The 22,806-nt window shown below is 45.6% G+C and overlaps 1 protein-coding gene across 4 annotated transcripts in view; it reads left to right on the top strand.

Annotated features, from left to right (window-relative positions):
- DSN1 (DSN1 component of MIS12 kinetochore complex) overlaps positions 1 to 22,806 on the top strand; it is a 41,443-nt gene that overhangs the window by 6,019 nt on the left and 12,618 nt on the right. For all 4 annotated transcript variants that reach the window (XM_053298716.1, XM_053298720.1, XM_053298718.1 and 1 more), the window contains 4 exons: positions 6,270 to 6,343; positions 9,331 to 9,403; positions 13,584 to 13,671; positions 14,035 to 14,094. In XM_053298716.1, coding sequence (XP_053154691.1) covers positions 6,270 to 6,343; positions 9,331 to 9,403; positions 13,584 to 13,671; positions 14,035 to 14,094 — 295 coding nt within the window. The remainder of the gene's footprint in view (positions 1 to 6,269; positions 6,344 to 9,330; positions 9,404 to 13,583; positions 13,672 to 14,034; positions 14,095 to 22,806) is intronic.

Genomic DNA, 22,806 nt, shown 5'->3' on the forward strand with positions numbered 1-22,806 from the left:
ACCTGGAATGAGAAGGTACTATTAGGTGAGCTGTCTTCATTTTATTTCTTGTCAACATAGGAAGTTGCCTTTTCCCTCAGAGGGTTGTATCCGCTTCATATTATGGGTTGACTCGATCTCCTGCTCTGAGACAGGGCCAATCGCAGAGCTTTGTTGTATTTAGGAGGGAGGAGCAATCCCCTCAACCTCAGTTATTTGCTTTGTCTTGCTCCAGCAGGTGCCAAAAAGTTTGTTCTGTGACTTTGTTAAATTTTCTAAGGTCTATCTTTCATTCTCCTTCCCCCCTGCCTCTCCACTTGTTGACTAGTTCTAGTCAGGGGGAACGAGGAAGATAGCACCATGAGTAGCCTAACTGATTCTGCTGCAGCACTTTGCGGCACCTCGAACAGGGTCTAATGTGCCCCACGTGGCGAGAGAGAGGCATCCATCCTCTCTCTCAGAGGATTCCACCATGCACTGCATGTGTCAGGCTGAGTGGGTGGCGGTGACCTCTCCCACACCTGACACTCGGGGTAAGAAGGCAGTGAAATTGAAGGACACGGTGCAGAAGAAGCAGAAAAAGCAAAAAGAGGCACATAAGGTCCTGGTTTGGAAGAAGTGCCAGCTGAAGTGGGAGGCGGGGAGCAGCCATGCCCTGGTGGTGCCCAGGCGTTGCTGAGATTGGCAGGACACCAGGAGGGGAGTCCATGGAGACGGGATACCACAGATTCTTCTGGTGGCTCCTCAGCCAAGTGATCTTGTCCCTCTGAGGATGGCCAGCAGGAGGATGACGATATTCCTCCTCGGTTTGTGGCTTTCCTCTGCCACGTTGCTACAGAAACTGCCCTGGCTGCCTGTTCCCGCCATTCCCCTGGCTTTGCCCGCCAACAAGAAAGTGGGTGCCATTTTGAACAAAAAAGGGGGTGATGTGAGCGCGGTGGACTCCATTCTGCACGCTCCCAATTCTTGTCCCATGGAACAGGAGCAGGGGCTGCCTACTTTTCTCTGCATGGGTCCCCCGCACTTTTGCGCCCTGCAGCGCCTGTGCTGCCTGTGGAACTAGACTCCAGGGGAGTCGGACTTTCAAGGAGGGGGGACTTTCGGGGATGAGGCTGGGCCCTCACAGCCTCCCTCCTATAGGCTGTTCACACAATCTGACTTTCCCATATTACTTCATAAAGCCTGCAAGAGCCTGAGGTTGGAAGGGGCTATTCAGGTCTTGCCAGACAAGCCCAAAGGGGATCCAGCCGTGCTCCCCTCACTCCAGGCACCAGAAGTTGTAGTGCCATGACCACAGTTGTTAACAAATATTGTATAGTCAGGATGGGACAGGCCCACGGAAGGCAAAGGCTCTCCCGCTGTGGTTAGGTGTTTTTATACTTCCCCCAAGCGCTCCCATGAGATGGAGACGAAGTCCTTAAGAATCAGGATGATAAGAAATGTGATGCTTCCTTACACGGATCACGAGGCCACATGTGAAGCTCTTTTGATGACCAACTCTTTTCAATGACCAACTCAATATTTGCAAGGACATCTATACTGTGGGTTAAGGAGCTCTTACCTCTGGTTCCGCCTGAACTTCCCAAGTTGTGCCTAGGGTTAAATAAGCAGGGCAAGGCCACAGCCTTTATGGCTGATTCCTCACTAGATGCCACTCAGTTATTCTCCAGGACTCTAGCATCAGACGTTACCATCCGTAGAATGCTTCAGGGGTCCCAAACCAGGGTTTTGTTTCCACCAAAATAGGCAGGACAGGCCCCCCTGGTTGAAACCAAAGTTTTCCTTTTGGGGCAACCTGCCCCACAGACCTCAGCAGGCTGACCAGCCCACCAAGCTGAGCTACAAGTGCAGCAGCAACCAATGACTGTCCTCCATGACAGTCTGCAGCTCTCCTGCAGGTGCAGGGTAGATTGCAGACGTTCACGCACAATTGGCAATTGATGTGCAAAGATGCCTGGATCCTCCAAACTGTGTCCCAAGGCTATTCCCTGGAATTTTCCTTCCAGCCCCCAAACCGGTTCCTTCTCTCACCAAGATCCCACAAGGGGTCCAAGCATGCCCTGATGCTGGAGGCCATATGTCACCTGGTACAGATACAGGCCATCGAACTGGTGCCAGAGTTCGAAAGCGGGCAGGGTGTTTACTTAGTATTTTTCCTGGTACTGAAAAGGATGGAGGGTCATTCGGGACCTCAAATTTGTCAACAGGTTTCTATCCAAAAAAGGTTCCGTATGGAGACCCTCTGCTCAGTTCTGATGGCCATTCAGTGGGGGGACTTCATAACATCAATGGATCTCAAGGAGGCTTATTTTCACATATGCATACACATCCAGGAGAGGTGCTTCCTTCATTTTGTGTACTGCAATGCCCATTACCAGTATCAGGTGCTCCCCTTTGGTTTCTCGACTGTGACACGAGTGTTTACTAATCATGGTGGCACTTGTGGTGCACTTGAGAACCAAGGGAACCATCTGTATCCCTTTTGGATTATCTGTTAATCAGGTCACGTTCACTTCAGAAGAGCTTGGAGGATGTCCGGGCCACCCTCTTGGTGTTAGAAGCCCATGGCTTCATTGCCAGTGTTCCATAGAGTTTCCTCAGGACCAGGATCCAACATTTGGGGGCTCTCATCGACACAGTGCAGCAGGTGGTGTCCCTTCTGTCAGATCCTAGGCGGAAGCTGGTTTCTAGGTGCCAGTCATTGATATGGCGGCCAAGGACTGACATACTATCACTGAGTCAGCTGCAGGGGATCATGGTCTCAACCATAGGGATAGTCCAGTGGGGTCGGTTTCACTCGTGTCCTCTCCAATGGATTCTCCTGCCTTGGCAGAACCATGTAATGGAAAGATCAAGGCTCAAGGTCAACCTGCCGGAGTGCATATGGCTGTCCCTGCCTTGGTGGATGACGTCGGCCACCCTGAAAGGGGTCATGTTTCTCCTGGTCGACTGGGTCCAAGTTACGATGGATGCCAGTCTTCAGGCCTGGGCGGGGGGCGGTGCATTGTTACCACTTCTGGCAGAGGGACTCTGGTCCAAGGCAGAAAGGACTAACAGCATAAACTGGCTGGAACTCGAGATGATTAGGTACGCCCTTCAGGAGTTCCATCAAGGTTTTGGACAGATGGCACGACTGCAAAGGCCCTTATCAACTGCCAGGGTGGGGACAAGATCCTGGTTCCTGATGAGGGAAGCAAAATTACTGCTGTCCTTCGCCGAGGCCAGCCTACTGTCCCTGGAGGCAGACCATGTGAAGTCTGCCACAGTGCTGAATACTGGTTAAGCTGTTCTCAATAGCTCACGCATTCTCATGGATTGTTCAGGGATTTGGCTTGTCAGTAATAGACCTGTTTGCCACCCAGGAAAACTCCAAGCTATCCTGGTTCTTGTCCAGGTACCTGACTCCAGGGCCCAAGCGGGTGGATGCCCTGACAGCACCCTGTCCAGATGGTCTGGCATATGCCTCCCCCTGCCCCCCACGGCAATACTTCCACAGATGGTACACCGGATACGTCAAGTGGGGGAAGAAGTCATTCTAGTAGCTCTGGATTGGCCACGTCAGCCTTGGTTTTTGGACCTAGTGGAGCTGTCCATCAAAGCTCCAATGGCCCTAGAGTCCCACAGTCACCTCAGGCAGGGACTGATTTTCCATCTGGAACTGGAATGGCTCAATCAATTCGCCTGGAGTTTAAGCAAGAATCTTTAGTGGCCTGTGGGAATTCCCAGTCAGTTCAAAGCACTATCATGGCCTCCCGCTGACCTTCCACAGTTAAAATCTACCAGTCATCCTGGAAGGCATTCTCAAAATGATGTGACATGCAAGGGGTTCCACCATTATCAGCATCTATAGCTCAGGTCTTGAGGTTTCTGCAAAAGGGCCTCCATAGGGTGCTTTGGACCAACACTCTTTGATGCCAGGTTTTTGTCATTGCCTCGGTCTTGGGTGTGCAAGGTGTCCCTTTATCAGAGCATCTACATATTCAAAGATCCCTGAGGGGGGTGGCAATCCTAAAACCTCCTTCGGTAGGTACATATGTTTCCCACTTGAGACCTGAATCTGTTCCTTAGGGCCCATACCAAGGCACCTTTTGAGCTCCTCAGGTCTGTGTCACTTAGATTCCTGTCTCTTAAGGTGTTGTTTTTGGTTGTGATTACATCTGCAAGAAGGGTCTCTGCTTTGGGAGCACTTTCAGTGCAAAAGGAGCTGTCCTGGATTTTCCTGGAATATGTTCTGTTTCATACCGATCCTACTTATTTACTATTTCTATTAGAACCACCTGCAACAGGTGGTTCCAACTTAGGCACCAGACTCGTCTATTCCCACCCAATTTTCTGCAGGGGCTCTGGTATGTCTCAAAATATGCAGCGGATACAACCCTCTTCTGAGGGAGAATGATTCGTTGACATTTACATGAAAGGTCATTCTCCTCAGAAGTATGGGTTGTATCTGCCCCGTCCAGGTTCGTCAGGGTCTCTTCTTTTCCTTTCTGTCTTTGTTCTTTGGGCAGTGTTCCTTTCCTGTTGGACTGTTCTCCCCTGGAGGGTGTGGTGTGTGTTCTAAGCTATATGCCTTGGGTTTTTTTCCGTAGCCCCGCGAGTGTTGTGAGACTTGTGTGACTTATGTTTTTGTTACAGTCTATTCCTTTTTCTGGCAATGGAGCATCAGATTGCTGGCTACATACTGCGGTTGAGGGGATTGCTCCTCTCTCCTAAATACAGCAAAGCTCTGTGATTGGCCCTGTCTCAGAGCAGGAGGTCGGGTCAACCCATAATATGCAGCAGATACAACCCATACTTCTGAGGAGAATGACCTTTCAGGTAAATGTCAACGATTCATTCTACTGAGTCAGACCATTGGTCCATCTAGCTCAGTATTGTCTACACAGACTGGCAGTGGCTTCTCCAAGGCAGGAGTTTCTCTCAGCCCTATTTGGAGATGCCAGGGAGATAACTTGGAGCTATCTGCATGCAAGCATGCAGAAGTCCCACCCCCTAAGGGAAATACCTTACAGTGATCATATGTAGTCTCCCATTCAAATGTCAACTTTGGAAAGGCTTAAAAGGGGCTCTTCTTCCTCTTAGAGAGATTTAGAGACTAGCTAGAGGGAAATTTGAGAATTATTGAACTCTGAAGAACAAACCCAAGGCCTGTGAGAAGGTAGGGAAAGTGTTGGAAAAGGGCTGAAGATCCTTTGAGATATCATGGAGAGGCTTTTGCTGAGAGGTATGGGTGACCACTGTTTCCTGCTTAGGTCTATCCTGTAGTAGGTGACTTTGGAGGACTCATCTGGCCTTGCATCTTTCTTTACTTCCCAGGATATTGTGGTTTTTAACAATGCCTAATATAAATCTGGATGAGGAAAACACCTGCAGAAAGACTGAAGCAGACGTGGAGATATTGTAGGGCTTGGCTCAGCTTCGGCCCTCCTGCAGATGTTGGCCTACAACTCTCATAATCTCTGACTATTGGCCACTGTGACTGAGGATTATGGGAGCTGTAGTCCAAAAACAGCTGGGCAGACCTGCTGTAGACTGGATCATAATATATTACTGCTGATGCTGCAGTGTCTCTTATTGAATCGTTGAGTATTGATTTCTTGGTAGAGGCATTGAGTCCAAAGGTGGGCTGTAAACTTGTAAGTAAATGTAGCAAGCTCTAGATGGTAGCTGGAAGTGAACAGTTGGGTTTTGTATAAGGTGGTGTTTTGTTTGCCCCTCACATAGCTGTGCATTGATATTCAGAAGGTGGATTTCTTGTATGGAGTGGTCCTTCCATAAATTAATGCTGGGGAGGAATTTCTCAAATTATCCCCTTTCCTGCAGATTTAGATCAGTGCTGCACAACTGCAGTCCTCCAGATATTGTTGGACTACAACTCCCATCATCCTGAGCCACCCCAGCTTCAGTGATTTAAATGCCAACATTAATTTATGGCTGGACCACTCCATGCAAGAAATCCACCTTCTGAATATCACAGCACAGCCTCTGATTTAGATAATGTCATTTGTCTGTCTTGGGTAGAATTCGGGCTTTGGAGATGAGCAAAGGAAACATCATTTTAAGCTGGGCACACATGGTTCCACATTAGCAGTATCATTAACTTGAACATACAAATATGAAGATGTTGTAAGAGAGAACAAACTATCAGCTCAGCAACCAGGTATGCTTTTGATAGGAAGTTATTACTTTATTGCACAACACCAAATGTAGATGGACACACATGAAAATATACATTTACATTTTTTAGTTAATGTCATTGGACTTCAAGTGGCCGCATGCTTAACTTTCAGAACTAAGCAAAGCAATCAGTTTGGACTTGCCAGAGGCAGACAGGATGATAGAACTTCTCCTCTCCAGCTTCCAGGTAAGGCTGGTTATCCCTGAAGAGGGACAGCTCTCCATTTCAGCTTTACTTTCTCCTTCTTACTACCTATATTCTACAACATGCTTTTGTAATATCTTCAGCTGAAGTCAAGCCAAAGTATGTAGAACTATATTTGTTTTAAGAAGTGTTTGCTATATCATTCTTATAGTTTTTTAATTGGCTTTTTTGTTTTAATTGCTATTTGTCTTGTCTTTTGTCCTAAGCACTTGGTGAGAAGACTAATAAATGCAGTAAATAAACAATTGCAATTCATTTCTTGTTTCCCCTTGCTTTTTCTACCCTGCCATTCTCTCTCCACTCGCAGAGTGGAGATGATGGCAGAGCCCCATCTTGCTCTTCTTTGCACTTATGCTGTAAGATGTGGTGTAGATTGATGACGCAATAAAAATATTTGCCTCTGTCATGCATGTTTAAGTGGCCTCCCTCTTCTCTGAAACATTTGTAACTACACTTAAGTATATATGCTTAACACTTAATTTGGCTCCTGAATGTTGCATGGTCATTATAAAGTAATCTGCAGTTCTGGTATAGACACTGGTATGGCTGGATATTTGAATATCTGTTTAGGAACTGGAGCTGTGAGACAGGGATGTGCACGAAACTGACTTTGCGTTCTGTTTTGAGCTCAAAATGAAATGCACATGACTGAAACATATCATTGGAAACAGTGGCCGAGCTGGCTGTTTTGACAAAACAACTCAAAGCACTTGGACTGTTCCAGACAATGGGTAAACTTGAAAACCCCATTGTTCCCCATGGGTAGCTCCTAAGGACACCCAAGAGGGTTGTGTGGTTGGACATGATGGGTGCTACCTAATACCCAACCCACAAAGAAATGGGAAAATGGGATCCTGTGAGGGTTTGGGGGAAAGGTTAAAAATTTGTTAAAATTGCCCGCTTGCCCATTTCCTTTGTGGGTTGGGTGATAGGCAGTGGTCCCTCTAATTTTTTTTTATCTCTGGGTGGCAGTATCAAGGCAGTATGTGCACACATGCATTCAAAGTGGGGCCTTCCTAATTTAACCTGAGTGGGATCTAAAATTAATTAAAATTGAGCAGACATCAGAAAACTTGTGAGCGCGCGCACGTGCACACACCTTAGGGGGAACAGTAGTGGTAGGTAGCACCCATCATGCTCTACCACACAACATACTTGGATGTCCCTAGGAGCTACCCATGGGGAACAATGGGGTGTTTCATGTTTACCCATTGTTCACTATTGGCCAGAACAAGCTGCACTCAAAGTGCATGAACACAAACTTTGCATTGCACTTTGAAAAACACTGCAGAATCACACTGTTAAAGGTGTCTGTCCCTCCCAACACACCTTTCAAATGCCGTCCAAAGATGGCCAAAAATGACCCAGAATCCACTGCCAGTTACAGTGCTTGCACTGCAGTAACATCATTTGCACAAGTTGCTCTCACACACAATTGACTCCTTCCATTACTTCCTAGCATTGCAACCTGTCATAGCAGCACCCTTACTTAGCAGCAAGCATAGCCATTAGCTCAACTAGAGTAACTTCAGCCACACTTTTTGACTGAGTACACCTTGCAATGCAGATTGTAGAGCAGACCAAAGCAGTGAGTGAAGCACAAATTAGTCTTAAGGCCAGAGAAGGAGCTCATCACAGCAATTGCCAAGAAATATTGCATGCGCACGGGCACGCACACACCCCTACACCACTGCCAGGTCCATTTGTTGCCATTATCTCACAAGCAAACCACACCACAATTCAAAGAAGGCAGGCACCCAAGTTCTGCCTTTGTCACTCTGAGATCCAGGAAAACCAGATAGCTATAGCAGCAGTAGCACAGCTTATTACACTCAGTGCTGAAAAAAGAAAACCACAAAATCAAACTTATTTTTCTCCCTCTCCTAATGTATCCTCTTCTTCAAGAGAGGCACAATATAAGGGCGCTCTCTGCCTCCCAGTCCCTTGGAATAGATTTTGAAATCACTTCCCCCAGCCAATGGAGGCATCGTTGCCCATGACAACACTTGATTTATATTATAAGCCAACCAACAAGCAAGGAGATTGCAAGCCAATCGGAAGCTAGTACCAGAAAACCAATCTGCAAGGGAAAACAGGCCTCCAAAATGTGCTCAGGATGTTGAAACGTTTTCAGTCAAAACGGGGTTGTTCTGCTCCAAGCTCAAAACAGGCCGTTTATTTAAATGGTGTTTTGTTTCGAACTCAAAACAGCCCATTTTGTCCCTCAAAATGTTCTGCACATCCCTATTTGAGGTTATCAGTATTGTTTAGCATAGTCCAAGGATGGCAAACTGGAACCTCAAAGGCATTTGCAGCAATTTTATTGAGCCTGTGGCAGCTCAACCGAACTTTAATCCAGATGCGGTACCTACTTTCATTGGTGGTAGGGGTATGCTTGGCATCCGCACATGCCCAGGGGCCATTGGTGTGGTCAGCAACTCCGTGTTGTTGCAGTTCGAGCACCCCCCTAATTGGTAGCCAAGATTGCCTTCAAAAGGTGGGAGTGGCAGGGAGGGGGACGAAATTCCACACATCCTCCTTTCTGGATTGTCTATTTAGTATTCCCCTTTAGTGCCTGTACTTCATAATTACGAAGCTCTTATTACTTGATGATGCCAGCTTTTACAGAGCCTGGTCACCTCAGAGAGGGTTAATTTGTGCAACAAAATATATTTGCTGCACCCAGTCTAGAGAACTAAGAGGCCTTTGAGGGTATAGATGTGGCATAGAGGACTGCATTGAAAAACTTGTGTGTGCTTGCTTATGCCAACCAAGAAGCAAGGAGATTGCAAGCCAATCGGAAGCTAGTACCAGAAAACCAATCGGCAAGGGAAAACAGGCTTTGAGCAATTCATTGCCTGCCTTTTCCTTCTCAAATAGTTCTGTTGGAAAACTGTTGATGTCAGGATGCTGCAAATAGCATTAAAACCAAATGTTCCAAAATATGTTGTGTTTCCCCCTTCTTTCAGTATTCTGCCGAGAAACTTGAGTACTCCTTAAGGCAGACTGAAGGTTTTAATCCTGAAACTTTTGAACAAAAAGGTAGGTCTTAACATCAATTCACTTTAAAGAGGAATAGCTATGACATGCAGAAGGGTGTATAGCAGTTAGTGTGGTGAACATTTGAACTAAAACCAAGGTTTGCAAACAGGCTCAGCTGCTTCAAAATCCCTCATGACTGTGTCAATGGCTGCTCAGATCTAGTGGTATATTTCTATAAGAGCTGCCACACTGGGTCAGAGCAGTAATCCATCCAGAGTAGTCAAATAAATTGCATGTTGCAGTTATATTGACCTTTCCTCTCACAGTAACCGCTCCCTCTTTTTAAATGCTTGAACTTCCCTTCTAGCAAAGGGATTAAGAGAACTGTTGGACTTGTGAAAGCCTTGTTACAGAGCATTTAATACCTTTGCAAAAAAAAAAAGTTCTTGTTTACATAGCAAAGAGAACTAGGACTTGTATTACTACTACTACTGGTAAGCAAACTATTTTGCCAAGTGTAAGAGAGTGCAACTCTGCCCTGCTGCCTTCAGTCCCCTTACTTAGAGATGCTGGAGACTGAACCTGAGACCTTCTGTGCAAAACGTATGTGTTCTACCACTGAGCAATAGCCCTGCCATCACTTTATGTGAACATGGGTGGTGTCCTTAGGACCATTCTAACACATGCTTGCAGCTCTTCACTGCAGGGAATGATTGGAAAGGGTAGGCAAGCTGTCTTTCAAAAGAAGTTTGTTCTCCATTACTTATGTTATCAGGGCTCATCAGAAGCTTCCAAGGAATTCCAGTTTCCCCTAGAACATAGTTTGGTAACACATGGATCTGGATAGTGGTTCCATCATCCATAAATAGTGAGTTCTGCACCTGCGCAGATCAGCTTCGGGTAGAATTCTATAGCTCCTCAGCCCAAGCATGGCACCATATAACATCGGATCAGTGGGTCCTACGCATAGTTTCAACGGGATATGCGCTGGAGTTCAAGGAATACCAACTGTTCCTTGGAGTGAAATATACTCCGGAAACACCAATATTGAGGGAAGAGATGCAGAAGCTCTTATTGAAGGGAGCAATATCACCAGTGAGGTGGGCCTTCAGTCAGACGGGATTTTATTCTCGCTATTTCCAAATCCCCAAGCACAACGGGGGCATAAGACCTATAATGGATCTGCGAGGCCTGAATCAGTACATCAAAGTACAAAAATTCAGAATGACAACGTTGCAAGCCATCCTTCCACTCCTCCATGGGGAGAACTGGATTGCAACGCTCGACTTAAAGGATGCGTACTTTCACATAGGTATTCAGCAGAATCATCACAAGTACCTACGCTTCACCATGGGGAGCAAAATATACCAATACAATGTGCTTCCGTTCGGGCTAGTCACCGCCCCCAGAGTGTTCACAAAGTGTGTGATGGTGATAATAGCTCATCTCAGAGTACGTGGGTGTGTCCATTTATCCGTATTTGGACGATTGGCTTCTAACAGCCGAGACAAAGGAACAGTTGCTGAGGCACATAGACATGGTGACGAACCTGCTGGAGGACCTAGGGATACAGATCAATTGGGAGAAATCCTTTCTCAAGCCGGCAAAGTGCCTGCAGTACATTGGCGTGGACCTGGATATGTCAGCCCAGAAGGCATTCCTCCCAGTAGTTCGGTTTTCCTGTCTGCGTGCCCTGATTTACTGTTGTCAGGAGAATCCAGTGCAGAAGGCAAAGGCAGTACAGGTGCTATTGGGTCTGGTGGCGTCTTGCACCACCACGGTCCTGTATGCGCGGTTACGGATGCGCAAGCTACAGCTCTGGTTTCTGAGAGCCTATAAGCTAAGGTCCGAACCTCAGTCCACGCGGGTGACTCTTCCACAGAAAGTTTTAGAATCGTTGAATTGGTGGACAAAAGAGTCGAATATGCTCAATGGCATTCAATTTCGCACACGGGAGCCTGCGTTGACAGTGACATCCGATGACTCCATGCACGGTTGTGGGGCGCACTTGCTGCACCACAGAGCTCAAGGAGTATGGACTCCAAAAGAGAGACTCCTGCACATAAACTTCCTCGAGCTGCTGGCTGCGTTCAGAGCCCTGGTCGCCTCTCAGGGAGAGCTGGTCAGGAAGATGGTCCAGTTACAGATGGACAATACAACAGCCATTGCTTACATCAACAAGCAAGGCGGGACAGTGTCCAGGTCTCTATGCGATCTCAGTCTGCAGTTATGGAACTGGTGTATCCCACTCGGGATTTACCCCGTAGCCATTCATATCAAGGGCAGCATGAACTGTCTAGCGGACTCACTGAGCAGGGACCTAATGTTGGAGCAGCACGAATGGGAATTGCATCCGGAAGTGCTGGAACAACTATTCAAAGCTTGGGGCAGGCCAAGGGTGGACCTGTTTGCGACCGCCGAGAAAAGCAGGTGCGAGCATTACTGCTCACGGATGGGGGTCGGACCACTGAGCAAGGGCGATGCCTTTCAGTATCTCTGGAGCCAGGAGCTATTTTATGCTTATCCACCCACGCCCTTACTGCCCCGGGTGGTGGCCAAGTTGCTCCACGAGCAAACGAGAGCAATAGTGATTGCACCATGGTGGCCAAGGCAGCTGTGGTACATACAGCTACTCAGACTATCGGGAGGGAATTACAGGAGATGCCCTCAGTGGACAGATCTAGTCACCCAAGATCAAGGCAGGGTGGTGCACCCCAACCTGTCTGTACTGAATCTCACAGCGTGGAGGATAGGCTTCTGAGGAAGATCCTCCTAAATACCTGTAAGCAGTCCACGAGACGCAACTACAGAGCGAAATGGCGTAGGTTCGCTGCACATGCTGCCTCTGAAGGCTATGACCCTAGGGAGGCGAGTCTGAAAGCCGGCCTTCTCTACCTGACTACTCTGAAGCAGAGTGGACTAGCAAACGTGTCTATTAAAGTTCATATGGCGGTGATATCGGCACACCACGATGGGTGGGACGGCAAGATGGTCTTTACCCATCCACGTTGTAAGGATTTTTTAAGAGGCATCAATAATCTGTATCCTCCAGTGCGGCAGCCAGCCGAGAAGTGGAGCCTCTCCTTAGTTCTTTCATCTCTGACAGAGGTGCCCTTTGAGCCACTAGCTACGGCATCTCTTAAACACTTGACCCTTAAAACTCTGTTCTTAGTGGCAGTAACCTCCGCCAGATGAGTAAGTGAGCTGCGTGCGCTGCGTATTGACGAACCCTATACAGAATTTTATCCAGAACGGGTTGTCATGCGCTTGGATCCTGAATACCAGCCTAAAGTGGTGACTGATTTTCACCTGAACGCCGATATTGTACTACCTACCTTTTTAAGGGATCCAACATCTCCCCTCGAACGTGCGATGCACTCGCTAGACGTCCGACGGGCTCTTCTGTTGTATTTGAAGGCCATGAGTGCTATACGTAAAACACCTCGGATGTTTATAGACTTACAGGGAAAGTTCAAAGGGTGTTCTCCAACCCGACAAAAACTTTCCTTTTGGTTGGTGGAGTTGATTAAACTAGTGTATGACCAGCAAGGGGTCAGTCCCCCCAAAGCAATTAAAGCACACTCTACTAGAGCTTACGCCACATTGGCTGCACATTTGGCTGGCATTCGTTTCGCTGACATCTGCATGGCGCTAATGTGGTCATCGCATCAGACGTTTGTGAAGCACTACTCTATAGACATTAGAGCAGCAAAGGCTGCTGACTTTGGATGGGCAGTTTTAAAGAGGGTGTTTCAGTGACTGGCAGATTATGCCCACCACCAGTTAGGTAGCTCGCAATTCACCCACTATTTATGGGTGATGGAACCACTATCCAGATAAACAGGTTGCTTACCTGTAACAGATGATCTGGTAGTGGTTCCATCATTCATAACGCCCTCCCTGCTGTCCCCACATCTGAAATGACAAGCCACTGTAACAGAAGCATTGTATGGCCATGTCGGCCACCAAGAAACTGATTGCAGAGACGCCCAACCGCCACTAGAAGCTACTACAGTCACATGCAACAGGCGGTTGCTGGCATCGCGAGGAGCTAACAAATTCTACCCGAAACTGATCTGCGCAGGCGCAGAACCCACTATTTATGAGTGATGGAACCACTACCAGATCATCTGTTACAGGTAAACAACCTGTTGTTGTTTTTTTATTGTGAGCTCAGCTGGCATAACACACATCAAGTTTCAAACTCTTCACTTTGGTTTCTCCTCTCCTCCACCATCAGTGAACTTAATTTCTGAAGAGCTGCGGCACTGCGTCAAGAGACTGAAACTAGATGGAACTCTACAAAAATGCCTGGAGGACCCCAGAGGGTAATAGCTACTTTCTCCTTGGAGCTTAGCTGTTTGGTGATAAAGACCCGCTTTTCTTACACACGGGCACTCTGATACATGTACTTGATGCAATCAGGGTTGCTTGCCTTCCTGGTCTTTAAATAAAACTCTTGAAACGAACACTTGCAATAGTGACTGCTCAGCTCCGCGCCAGTGGATGATCTAGGAGCAGCACCTGTTATAGCATTGTTAAAGCAGGCCCTGTTTAATATCTGGCTAAGAGACTCATATAAGCTGCTCTAAATTTTCTAAAGATGAAGTGCTACAAATTAGAGCACACATTGAAATGATTGGTGCTCTTCTGCCATAGTTCCATAACCATCTAAGCCTTGTTTGTTTCAGAGGTTCATCAGATCCTGCATTGGATAAATCGATTGCTGTCTTAAAGGAGAACATAGCCAGGTGAGCTGTAAACTAGACCTACAGCCTAGCTTCTGTATTACCTCCTTCATAAGCATGCATGCGTGAATCAGCCCTATTGCTGTCTAATAACGTCTTGGTAAGTTGCATGGAGCATGCATTCTGTGCAGGCTTGTTTCACACAGAACGAAACATATCTAACTTATAATGTGTTGTGTGTTTAGTGAATGTTCTGGCAGCTAATATTCTTGTTCAGTTCTGGGTAACTCTTTTAGGGCTATCTATGCAGAAGAGAATGCTAATTGAATCTGTCCTGAAGCAACACAGACCTGATGATGTAACTCTGCCAGTTTCAGTTGTGGTTAAAAAATAACTTAAGAATAGGTAAAGGGCTGCCTGCCTGCTCTCGGTCATCTTGGGGAAAGTTCTCCTGTATGTTCTGCTGCTAGCTAAGTATGGTTGGTGGGCACACAGGAGAGGGTGGTCTTTGAGGCAGTGACAAAGATATGAAACTTTCTGCAGTGGGAGAAGTCCCTATCTCTTCCCATGCCCTCCTTTTGAAAACTGCTGGTTTTCAGGTTCTGTTCAGAATGTCTGTTAGTGTGTTAGTGATGTCAGAGGGGAGGTTCTAATCAATTTTTATTATACACATACCACTGCTTTGTTAGCTGCTGTGGATACTCATAACAATACAATAAAAGAAATACAAAACAGGGAGTGGGACACAAGCTTCTCTGCATCTGCATTCCTTCTCTGCCACAGATGCCCTCTGAATGGTTGGTTGCAGATACGTTGAAGCATAGTTAGAACCAACAAGAGTTTTTGGAAGGAAGCATAAGAGCTCATGGCCTACTTCCAATTCTCTACAGAGTGCATCTATGTTCTGGCAATGAAGATCTATGTGCTGGCAATATGCGCAGCAAAGAATCAGCTCTTTTCTGCCCGCATTGCTTCTGTAAGCTCACATCTAGCAGAGTTGTCTAGGGTTGTGAGGGTGGCTAGTACATGCCCCTCCTTTCTTGAATGAGAATTTGGATCAATCAGTTGCCCACTGTAACACTTTTAATGAGGATTTTTGGCAGATAAAATATCTTTTATTCTAGCTGAACTAGATTAGTTACTGCAGAGCTGTAACTGGAGGTGACCAGCAGCTCCTCTTTTATATGATTAAATTGGATCAATTTCAGTTTGTGACTCCTGAGGATGTGGACAAACTGCTTGGGACACTTCGCCTTACTACCTGTCCTCTTGATCCTTGCCCTACATGGCTTATACAAACTAGTGGGGAGATTATTGAAGAGTATCCTGTTGAGAACATTAATGCTTCTCTGAAGGAGGACAGGATCCCTCCTTGTCTCAAGGAGGCAATTTAATAGATCGCTGTTGAAGAAACTTGCATTGGCTCTCTCAGAACTATGTAATTATAGGCCTGCTCCAACCTCCCGTGGTTGGGCAAGGTGTCTGAGAGGGTGGTGGCGTCTTGGCTCCAGGCAGGCTTTGAAGAATCTGAATATCTTGATCCATTTCAAGATATGGCTTTTGGGGGGGGGCTATGGGATTGAGATGGCTTTTGGAGGGGGGGGCGGGCTATGGGGTTGAGATGGCCTTGGTCGGCCTTTTGGATTATCCCCAATTAAGAATCAACAGGGAGTGTGACTCTGATACTTTTGGATCTCTCGGCAGCTTTCGATACCATTGACCATGGACCTAGAGCACCTGAAGGCATTGGGAGTGGGAGGCACTGCTTTGCAGTGGTAGGTTCCAGATGGTGTTGCTTGGAGATTGTTGCTCTTCAAAACAAGTGTTATTGTAGAGGGTCCCGCAGAGCTCCATTCTATCTCCAATGCTTTTTAACATCTACATGAAACTGCTGGGAGAGATCATCAGGGGAATTGGGTCAGGGTATTATCAATATGCTGATAACACCCAAATCTACTTATCCATGTCAGCTTCGTCAGGAAATGGCCTAATTTCCCTAAATGCCTGCAGGGAGGTGGTAATGGGCTGAATGAAGTAGAACAAACTGAGGCTGAATCCAAGCAGGATGGAGGTACTCATTGTGAGAGATCAGAACTTAAGAAGTAGCTTGGATCTGCCTGTCCTGGATGGGGTTACAATCCCCCAGAAAGAGCAGGTATGTATTCTGGGAGTATTTCTGGACCCAAACCTCTCCCTGGTCTCTCAGGTTGAGTCAGTGGCTTGGAGAACTTTCTATCAGTTTTGACTGATATGCAAGCTATGTCTATTTCTGGAGATAAATGACCTAAAACAGTGGTGCATATGCTTGTAATATCCAGACCTGATTACTGCAATGCACTCTACCTTGGGCTGCCTTTGTATGTAGCCTGGAAACTGCAGTTGGTACAGAATGCAGCAGCCAGTTTGGAAGCAGCTCTTGAGAAGACAAGGCTCGGACTAGGGGAAGCAGCAAACCCTTGTTTTCTTTCCTAAAGAAGCAAGCAGTTATATAAATAAATCAACAAGAAAACAAGGGGGAAAGGACAAGGTAAGTTTGCTAGGGTTAGTCTTTTCTAGGATTTGATTTCTGGCTGGCTAGGGGTTTGTTTTTGACAGGGCAGTTTCAGTTTCAGTTGTGCCAGGAGAGACAGTAGGTGGGAATTAGCTGCTGGTGAGTAGCACAGCTTGTGGGAGGGGCCACATTTCTGAGGTGGATCAGTTTGGAAGCAGCACCTGAGAAGACAAGGCTCAGACCAGGGGAGCTTTGCTACCCAGAGCTTTGAGAGTTCTAAGAGGGATCAAAGAAGTTTTGCTTGGAGTTTAGCAGGGAGGTGCACAAGAAGTTCCCCTTTATCACAACCAGCACAAGGAGAAGGTGAGCACTTCTCCTTTTCAGATTGTGAGCCCTTTGGGGACGGGGCCATTTTATTTATATCTGTGTAAACCACTTTGGAAACTTGAGTTGAAAAGCAGTATATAAATATTTGTTGTACAGTATTGCACTACCCAACTTTTGTAATTTTCTTGGAGGACAGAGCTTAAAACCTTTAGTTAGTTGACAATGGTTAGCCTAGGTGACAGCTAGGCTGACAAACCAACCTAGCTTTCAACTAAACAAGTTCTATATATTTTAAATAGCCAATAAGACCAGTTATGAAGGTAGAATGCCAGCAGGGGAGGCATTGTATATGCACAGAATGTTGCATGAATGACTGTCTGCCTGATGGGCAGAAATCATGGGTGTGCGCTTGGTGCAAAGAGCTCCTGGCTCTTGGAGAACAAGTTCATTCCCTCGAAGCCAAGGTGGCTGACCTGAAGAAGCTCAGGGAGGCAGAGGTATGTGGATAAGACCCTCAGGGATATGATAGAGGCATTCCACTCCCAGGCTGACAGCTCCTCTACTGTCATAGGGAATGAAGATCTCAGGCACAACAGTCTGAGGAAGAATGGAATGCTCCCTTAGAAGGGACCCTTGCTTCGGTGATGGATCCATATCCTCTGGCACAGAGGATACTCCAGGGGCTGGGGGCCTCCGAGTACTGGGTAATTTGATTGTTAGGGGCATAGAGAGATGGGTTTGTGACCCGCATGTTTCAGATGTCACACAGTGTCTAGATAGACTGTTATGCAGTGCTGGGGAGGTGTCAGCTGTCATGGTGCACGTTGGCACCAATGGTGTTGGGAAATGCAATGGGAGGTCCTGGAAGCCAAATTTAGGCTGCTGGGTAGCACATTGAAGTCCAGGATCCCCAGCATAGCGTTCTCTGAAGTGCTACCTGTTCCATGCACAGCACCAGTGAGACAGGTGGAGCTGAGGGGTCTCAATATGTGGATGAGACAGTGGTGCCAGAGGAGAAGTTTAGATTTGTTAGGCACTGGGATACATTTTGGGGAAAACCACAGGGCTCTGTGGTCTCCAGGAGTAAACACTGACTCGAGGGCACGACTTTACCTTTACAGTCTGTACAAAAGGGACGAGCTCCATCCACTTGAACCCAGATGGACCCAGACTGCTGGTGCTTAAAATAAAGGTTACAGAGCAGCTTTTAAAATGACATCTGAGAGATTGCCGACAGGAATTGCGGGGTATTTGGTTCGGCAAGCAAAATCTCTAAAGGTGCGAGGGTGCAAACGTTTCAGATAAACCAGAAGGGGAGAGCAGAACTGGGAGTATAGCAGATGGAAGTTCATGACCGCTGGTCAGAAAGGTCAAATGAGAGTAAGGGAGATAGCACGTGCCAACGCCAGGTAAGAAACTTGGTATATAGGTATTTATATATCTATTCCAGAAGCCTATGAGCCAAGATGGGTGAGTTGGAGCGTTTGTTTGCTAATGAAAACATAGATATAGTGGGCATATCAGAAACTTGGTGGAAGGGTAAGAATTGTTGGAACAGTTATTCCTGGATAAAAATTCTACAGAAAGGAGAGGGAGGGGCAGCTTGGGAGTGGAGTAGCACTGTATATTAAAGAAGAATCCCCAAAGCTAAAAATTTGGTTTCAGTTAAAAGCCTGGGAAAATACAGGTGAAACTCGGAAAATTAGAATATCGTGCAAAAGTCCATTAATTTCAGTAATGCAAATTAAAAGGTGAAACTGATATATGAGACAGACGCATTACATGCAAAGCGAGATAAGTCAAGCCTTAATTTGTTATAATTGTGATGATCATGGCGTACAGCTCATGAAAACCCCAAATCCACAATCCCAGAAAATTAGAATATTATATGGAATCAAGAAGACAAAGATTATAGAATAGAACAATATTGGACCTCTGAAAAGTATACAGTGTACTGTGCTTGATTGGCCAGCAAACTCGCCTGACCTGACCCCATAAAGAATCTAAGGGGCATTGCCGAGAGAAGGATGAGAGACATGAGACCAAACAATGCAGAATTGCTGAAGGCCGCTAATGAAGCATCCTGGTCTTCCATAATACCTCATCAGTGCCACAGGCTGATAGCATCCATGCCACGCCACATTGAGGCAGTAATTGCTGCAAAAGGGGCCCAAACCAAGTACTGAATACATATGCATGCTTATACTTTTCAGAAGTCCGATTTTGTTCTATTCTTCAATCCTTATCTTCTTGGTTCCATGTAATATTCTAATTTTCTGAGATTGTGGATTTGGGGTTCTCATGAGCTGTACGCCATGATCATCACAATTATAACAAATTAAGGCTTGACTTATCTCGCTTTGCATGTAATGCGTCTGTCTCATATATCAGTTTCACCTTTTAATTTGCATTACTGAAATTAATGGACTTTTGCACGATATTCTAATTTTCCGAGTTTCACCTGTAGGTACGTCTTCAGGGTCCTCCTGAATACAGAGATGGAGATGCTCTTATTTCAGCAGGGAGTGAGTTCCAAAGCCTTGGGGAAGCCACAGAGAAGGCCCGGTCCCAAGTTGCCACCAAATGAGTTGGTGGCAACTGTAACCGGACCTCTCCAGATGATCTTAATAGGCGACAGGGTTCACGACAGAGAAGGCACTCTCTTAAGCATCACTTAATTATAAGAGATGCAAAAAGAGAGTTTGAGGAGCATATAGTTAGAAGTGTTAAGGGGGATAAGAAAAGCTTCTTTAAATATATTGGAAGCACAAAACCTGCCAGGAACGCGGTTAGACCTTTAGATGATGAGCGCATGAAAGAGATTATTAAAGAGGATAAGGAGATTGCAGAGAAGCTGAATGAGTTCTTTGCCTCTGTCTTCACAGCAGAGGATTCTGACCATATACCCGCTCTAGAACTGAGCTTCTCAGGCTTGTAGTCTGAATTACTGGGCCAATTTGATGTGACCAGAGAGGATGTTCTAAACTGTCTTGAAAAACTAAGAATTAAGTTGCCACGGCCAGATGGCATCCACCCAAGAGTTCTGAAGGAACTCAGATGTGAAATTGCTGATCTAGCAAAAATATGTAACTTGTCCTTACAATCAGGCTCTGTACCAGAGGACTGGAAAGTAGGTAATGTAACTCCAATTTTCAAAAAGGGATCTGAGAAACTAAAAGCCAGTTAGTATAACTTCTGTGCCAGGTAAATTGATGGAAAACATGTTTAAGGACAAAATTGTTAAGACATATAGAAGAATGGGCCTTGCTGAAGGAGAACCAGCACAGCTCCTGCAAGGGCAAGTCTTGCCTCACTAACTTTTTGGAGTTCTTTGAGAGTGTCAACAGGCATGTGGATAAAGGTGATCTGGCTGACATAGTATACTTGGAGTTCCAAAAGGTTTTTGATAAAGTTCCCCACCAAAGGCTCTTGAGTAAACTTATCAGTCATGGGATAAGGGGACAGGTTAATATGTGGATTGGTAAATGGCTGAAGGAAACAGGAAACAGAGGGTAGGAATAAATGGGCAGTATTCACAATGGAGGGAAGTAAGACATGGGACCCCCAGGGATCTGTACTGGAAACAGTGCTCTTTAACTTGTTCATAAATGACCTAGAAGTTGGGGTGACCAGTGAAGTTCCTGGATTTGCAGACGATACTAAACTATTTAGGGTAATAAAATCCACAACAGCTTGTGAGGAACTCCAAAAAGATCTTTCTAAACTGGGTGAGTGTGCAACAAAATGTAAAAGTGTAAAGTGATGCATATTGGGGCAAAAAACCCCAACTTCATATACTGATGGGGTATGAGCTGTCAGTGACTGACCAGAAGAGAGATCTTGGGGTCGTGGTGGACAGCTCATTGAGAGTGTCGACTCAGTGCGCGGTAGCTGTGAAAAAGGCAAATTACATGCTACGTATAATTAGGAAGGGGACTACCGTAATTTGGGGTAGAAACACTGCTGCGGGTATATTTTTAAAAGTTGTTTTTCTCTGCCTACGGTGTTTAAGCCGATGTGGTATTTACATGAGAATTCAGGGGCAAGCCAGAAAAGTGCTTCTGCCGATGCGTTTATGTGAGATCTCCAGGCGGGATTTCTGGCAGCGTTTTTGTGGGGGGAAATGGCGTCCAAATGTCATAAGAGCTATACTGCTAGTTTCAAGCTGTCAGTTGTGCTAAGAGCAGATCGGAAATAGAGCTGCAGCCCGTGGATTTGAAGTAGTTGAACGCTGCATTCATAGGTGGAAATCAGAAAAAGATGACCAGGCAAGTATGCTGTAATTAAAAAATGGAGGGAGAAGTGGTGCAGCCTGGCCGGATTTGGAGAATAATCTCCAGGAGTGGATTAAAGAGCAGAGAGGAAAAGGACTGCCAGTCTCTACTGTGAAAATTTGCCTACAAGCAAAATTAATGGCACAACAGATGGGAATAACTGACTTTAAAGGTAGATTTGAGGCGAAAGAATTTATCTGTGCACACTAAAACAGTGGGACAGCAGCTGCCAAAGGACTGGTGGCGGGCGGGGGTATGTGTGGAATCAGCATTTTTAAAGTTTGTTGCAAATGCTATTGAGTGGGAAAAATCTGTGCAATCACAAATAATAAATATTGGTGAAGTTCCATGGACGTTTGACTGTCTCCCAAATAGGACTGTGAAGGAAAAAGGAGAAAAAGCAGTTCCCATAGTGACAACCAGAAATGAGAAGACATCTTTCATGTGCATATTAGCCTGCACCACAAATGGTGACAAACTAAAACAAATGCTAATTTTTAAACGGAAAACTATCCTGAAAGTCAATTTTTCCTTTGGATTTTGTTGTTTGTGCTAATGAGAAAGGGTGGATGTGTGAAGACATAATGTTTGAATGACTTAATGAGATTTGGTGGAAAAGAAAAGGAGCTTTTCCCCGACCACTTGGCATTTTAATAATGAACTCGATGCGTGCACACTTACTGGATTCAGTTAAAAATGAATGCAAAATGTTATCAGCTATGCTGGCTGTGATTCCTGGTGGTTTGACCAAAATCTTGCAGCCCTTAGACTTATCTATGAACAAGGCATTTAAATGTGAAATGCGAAAACGTTGGGAAAACTTGATGAGGAAAGGCCTGCATACATTCACAAAGGGTGGGAAAATGTGCAAAGCAACCTACGGTGAGGTCACAGAATTGGTTGTGTAAGCATGCAAAGTGGTTAAAACATCTTCAGTGATTTCTAGTCTTACAGAAGCTGGAATTATACAACCTGAAAATGCTGATGCGATGCAACTGACATTTCATAAGGGGGTGAAAATTATGCGGATGCAGACTAACCTGAAAAATTAGATGAGACTTTGTTAAACCTTTTTATTTTGGAGAGTGATAATTTGGACTTCAGAGGTTTCCTTTGAAGTGCAATTTGAAGTTTATAATGTGATGTGCTTAAAAATAAAAGGTTTCCTATGAAGTGTAATGGGAATATACTTCTGCAATGTGATGTGTTAAAATTAAAAGAAATATTCAGCATTTGTGTCTTAATTTCCTTTCATTGCATTAAGACGGATGAGGATATGGGTTACCAGTGATTTATGTTGCAATGCTTAGCTGTAGTAAAAAAAAAAATTAAACTTAGCTGTACTGTAGTAAAATTATAAACATTCAACACAGCCCCCCCCCCCCCAAGTATGATGTCCTCCTCTAACTGTGGTGTTTCTGCTGGCTTCTGCCATTTTGCAGCCTTTTCCCTTACTCTGGCATTTACACTGATGCAGCATTTCTACCCAAAATTACAGTAAAAATAAAACTGTTAATATTATATACAAATCTATCTACTAAAATCATTTTGAAAACTGTGTGCAGTTTTGGTCACCATATCTTAAAGACACTGTAGACCTGGAAAAAGTGCGGAAGGGGGCAGCCAAGATGATCAGAGTCCTGGATCACCTCCCTTCATGAGGGCAAGGCAACAGCATCTGGG

The sequence above is a fragment of the Hemicordylus capensis genome, chromosome 2 (genome assembly GCF_027244095.1).
Source record: "Hemicordylus capensis ecotype Gifberg chromosome 2, rHemCap1.1.pri, whole genome shotgun sequence".
NCBI lineage: Eukaryota > Metazoa > Chordata > Lepidosauria > Squamata > Cordylidae > Hemicordylus > Hemicordylus capensis.